Source organism: Aedes albopictus, unplaced genomic scaffold (genome assembly GCF_035046485.1).
Source record: "Aedes albopictus strain Foshan unplaced genomic scaffold, AalbF5 HiC_scaffold_333, whole genome shotgun sequence".
Lineage (NCBI taxonomy): Eukaryota > Metazoa > Arthropoda > Insecta > Diptera > Culicidae > Aedes > Aedes albopictus.
In genome coordinates, this window is record NW_026917126.1 from 8,092 (window position 1) to 12,131 (window position 4,040).

Genomic DNA, 4,040 nt, shown 5'->3' on the forward strand with positions numbered 1-4,040 from the left:
CATACATGAATTTGTGGGTAATTTTCAACGTATATACCCTTAACAACAGTATGTTGTTGAAACAGATATGTGAGAACATCTTAAATGGTAAGTTAACTTATTTTCGAAGTATTTAGATCGTACCAATCTTCATCAAGGGTGATTTAATTTAAAAAAAAAATCTTGTATACGTTAACAAACGGCTGGTATATCTTCTAAGGAATTTCTTTAAAAAAAATCCATGAATTTGTGCGCGTCTTGAGGTTGAAAATTGTAAAAAAATGCAACTGAATCTTTAGTTACATATTTAAGAAATTTGTTTGAGGAAATTCTTAAACATTTCCTGCACTCTTAGAAAAAATCATGTAAATTTAAGTTCACTTGGATGCACATAAAAGGAGCGGCCCGTTTGACACAAATTTACGTCTTTTATCACAAATAAAGTCGAGCTAGCAATCGCTAGAGCAAAAGTGAGAGATAAAACATGTGTATGTAAAATAATGAACTGGATTTGAACTCTGGTCCGCTGATTGAGAGACACGCACTATATCTCTCGGCTGTATCACCGAGTTGTGAGTCAAACGACAAATGTAAAACTGTTTCTACTTATCTGGTCAAATAGGTTTGTTGACATCTTGGGCAACCAACTCAAACTTACACGATGGATGTAAAATTAAGTCAAATTTGCCATTCGGTCATGAAATGTTTACGTACGTTGATGGTTTACGTCACGTGTAAATTCCTAATTTTTTAAGAGTGTGAACAAATTCTAAAATCAATCATTTCCAGAATTTTGCTAATAATTGTTGGCGAAAACTCTGTTCAAAAATATTGCAAAACGTTATGAATAACAAAAAAATACGAATACTTAATAAAAATTTCCCAGAACAAAGTTTCTCAGTTTATTTTTATTACAAACCGAAGGTAAAATTTGATGACTTTTGAAAAAAGCTGTTTTTCTTCCAACATTTTGTAAAATACTTGGAAAATCATCAACTTCTCTGCGTTAACCGCAGCTCATTAGATAAAAAGTGTCATGAATGTATTTCCCAAGAAGCTAACGCAATTCCAGTGCGCACAATGACCACGATGAATCACACCACCATCAAATGCAAAGCAACGCAGAGCACATGTTCCCGTCGTATACCGAGTCCGGTAGTTTATCACAATGGATCGTCACAATCATACACACTTCGCTCAGTCTCTCTTTTCCGCGCAATCAGTCTGAAAGAACGATCACTGCCACTGCCAGAGTGTCAGCCAATTAAGTGTAAATTACACCGACAACGGTTTTCATTTCCCCAGAAGAATCATCAGCTGAGTCGTGCCTTCGGACGGTTACGTGTCCATCCTCTTGGCACAGTCAGTGAGAGTGATATCATTTCCGCGCGCAGCCACCACATGAGTTGTGGTGATTCCCGTTGTTCTGGGCGCAGACGACGATCGCGATTTCTAGTTCAGTGACAGCGCGGTGCCGGATCGTTTGAGATCGAAGATCATCCAAGTCTAGAGCGTAGTGTGCCCCCGTAGTAGTGGAAGCAAAGACAGTGAAGACGGCGCGAAGAATGCCTATTTGTACGCTGCCGACGGTCAGGATCTACGAGGACTTTGACAAGATCAGTGCCAAGGAGGTGTACTTTACGGAGGCGGGCGACAAGATCACGGTGAAGTTGCTTCACTTTCCGAACTTGAGCCCGGAGGAGCAGGAACATCTACAGAACATGTCCGATAGCGATATGAGTGGCGGAGGTGGCCCGGGGCTTCCGTTGGAGGAGCGACAGAAAGCTAGGAAGAAGTCTACGGGTCGAAAGTTGAGTGCTGAGCAGCGTAGATCCAGCGGAAACCTGCGCCGGAACTCGAAGGAGGACATCAGCGGAGATGTTCACAGTGTGGCGTCCCGAGTACATCCGTACAATCACTATGGTCATCATCACCATCACTACAGCCACCATCACAGTCACAGTCACCACCATCAGGTGCGGACTCCGCTGGTTCAGCACCCGTCCGGCGATTCGAGCAGCGGATCTTCAACGCCGGCGACTCCGCTGCGATATCGGCTGCATCGATCGCCCTCGCCACGGCTGGGATCGTCCAGTTTGTGTCCGGGGTACGAACAGTACCAAATGTCACTGTTGGAAGTGCCGCTGCCGCGGGATTACGGCGATGCGTCCAGCGATGATCTGAGTTCCGAGTGGGACTCGGATGTGCCGGATCGGAGCGAGCAAGGAGCCAAGGTAAGTGGATCACTTGACGAACAGTAAAGTTCATAAGCGAATGATCAAATGCTTCATTCAGTATTTCATTGAACCAGTTTTCGAAAAACTTTTGATTGGCACTGTTAATACCAGGGGATAGCTTAAACCGGCGCACAAATTGAGATGGGAAGCTTACGCCTACATCTCATCAAGCCCAATTAGCGTGAGGCGTGAGGCGGAGCAATGTGGATAATTATCGCGTTCACGTGGTGATGGATGATCATCACTTACTGCCTGCTCGAATTGAATGCGATCTCCTCTCCAGCTCAGATTGCAGTGCAGTTGAATTCTTTCAATTTATGGTCTAAGCTTGGCGAGTTATCTTTTAAACGATGGAAAAGTGGATCATCTGATAGGCAGTGTTGGGAATACTCACTTGCTTCTATCTCAGTCCAGAAGCATGCTATCAAAAAATGATGTTTGAAGGGCTTTTAGATTGTAGTTTGATCTAAATATTGGCGGATAAAGTAAAGGTCGCAGACGCATACCAAAACCGTGAGAGAGCTGTGAGTACAAGGTGAGTATAAATTACACGAATTTTACTCACCATGTACTCACAGCTGCCTCACAACTTTGGTATGCGTCTGCGATCTTTACTTTATTCGGCAAACTTTTAGATTAAACTACAGTCTAAAAACCCTTCGAACATAATTTTTTGATAGCATGCTTCAGGATTGAGATAGAAGCAAGTGAGTATCACTCTTGCAAGTGAGTATTCTCAACACTGCTGATAGGTGCTTGTGTGTCGTTAACAATGCAAATATTTAAGGTTCTTATTGTCATTTGAAACTTCCAATAATTGAATCGATTTTTAACGAATACTAAGATCAAAACTACAGGGTGCGGCAGGAAAAAATGCGAAAAGTTCAAGGCACTATTACACGCTAAATATGGGATATATATGACTATTTTTTTTGACAGTGTATCAGTCAATGTCTGTATTCTAGCACTGAAAAATAAAAATGAACATATTTGATGTTTAACATGTGATAATGTAGGCCTTATAAGCGGATATCAATAAACTGCGCGCCCAATGGTCATTAAACAAAATGACTATAACAGTAACAAAATTAGCTCAAATTCGATGAACAACCAGACTACACTGATCCAGAGCCATGTAGTTTCACATACCAGTTGAAATAAGTACATATATTTGATGATATTGTGGAGAAAATCAAAAAATTTGTTTTATCAGATGCGAAATTTAGCGACCTGTGCGATTTTCTGCGGTTTGAAAATTCTGGTTGTCTTCATCTTCAGGCGCCGCCCTGTAAAGGTTAGTGACCAAAATGAGAAATTTTTTAATTAACTTTTCAGAAAACTAGCCTATTATAGATCATGGAACGTTGAGACATAGATTGGTTAATGTCAAATGGACGAAAATGAGGTTTGAAGTTGAAAAACACTTTCGCATTTTTTCCTGCCGCATACTGTAAGCTATGATCGATTGATTACTAGCAGGTCGTCACATTGGGGCATTTTTTTTATTATCGTACAAATTAGGCCGAAGGGTCTCAGATTTTCATGAAACTTTTTCCACATGCAGGGCACATGGATACCTATATGAATAAAAAAAATGAGAAAAATTCAGCCTCGCCTATTTTTCCGGAAAACTCAGGTGGAAATTTCTTGTTTTCCCCTGACACTACTTACTTTGAAAAATCATAACTCAAGAACAAAGAATCGTGGAAACCATCGTTTTTTTTAGAAAATGAAAGCAAATTTTCTCAGAAATACAAAAAAAAATGAACTGGACAAAGTTTTCCCAAAAATTTTCCACAGTTGTGAAAATTCGTAAAGAAAAGT

The 4,040-nt window shown here is 40.6% G+C and overlaps 1 protein-coding gene across 1 annotated transcript; it reads left to right on the forward strand.

The window, feature by feature from the left end:
* Positions 1–1,214: 1,214 nt before the first annotated feature.
* On the forward strand, positions 1,215–2,255 carry LOC134284618 (protein bunched, class 2/F/G isoform-like). The gene has a single exon (XM_062843603.1). The coding sequence runs from the start codon at positions 1,545–1,547 to the stop codon at positions 2,238–2,240; it is 696 nt and encodes a 231-aa protein (XP_062699587.1). The 5' UTR covers positions 1,215–1,544; the 3' UTR covers positions 2,241–2,255.
* Positions 2,256–4,040: the final 1,785 nt, after the last annotated feature.

Excerpts from the sequence above, each read along its gene's own strand:
- LOC134284618 (XM_062843603.1), top strand. The coding sequence starts at position 1,545 with ATGCCTATTTGTACGCTGCCGACGGTCAGGATCTACGAGGACTTTGAC.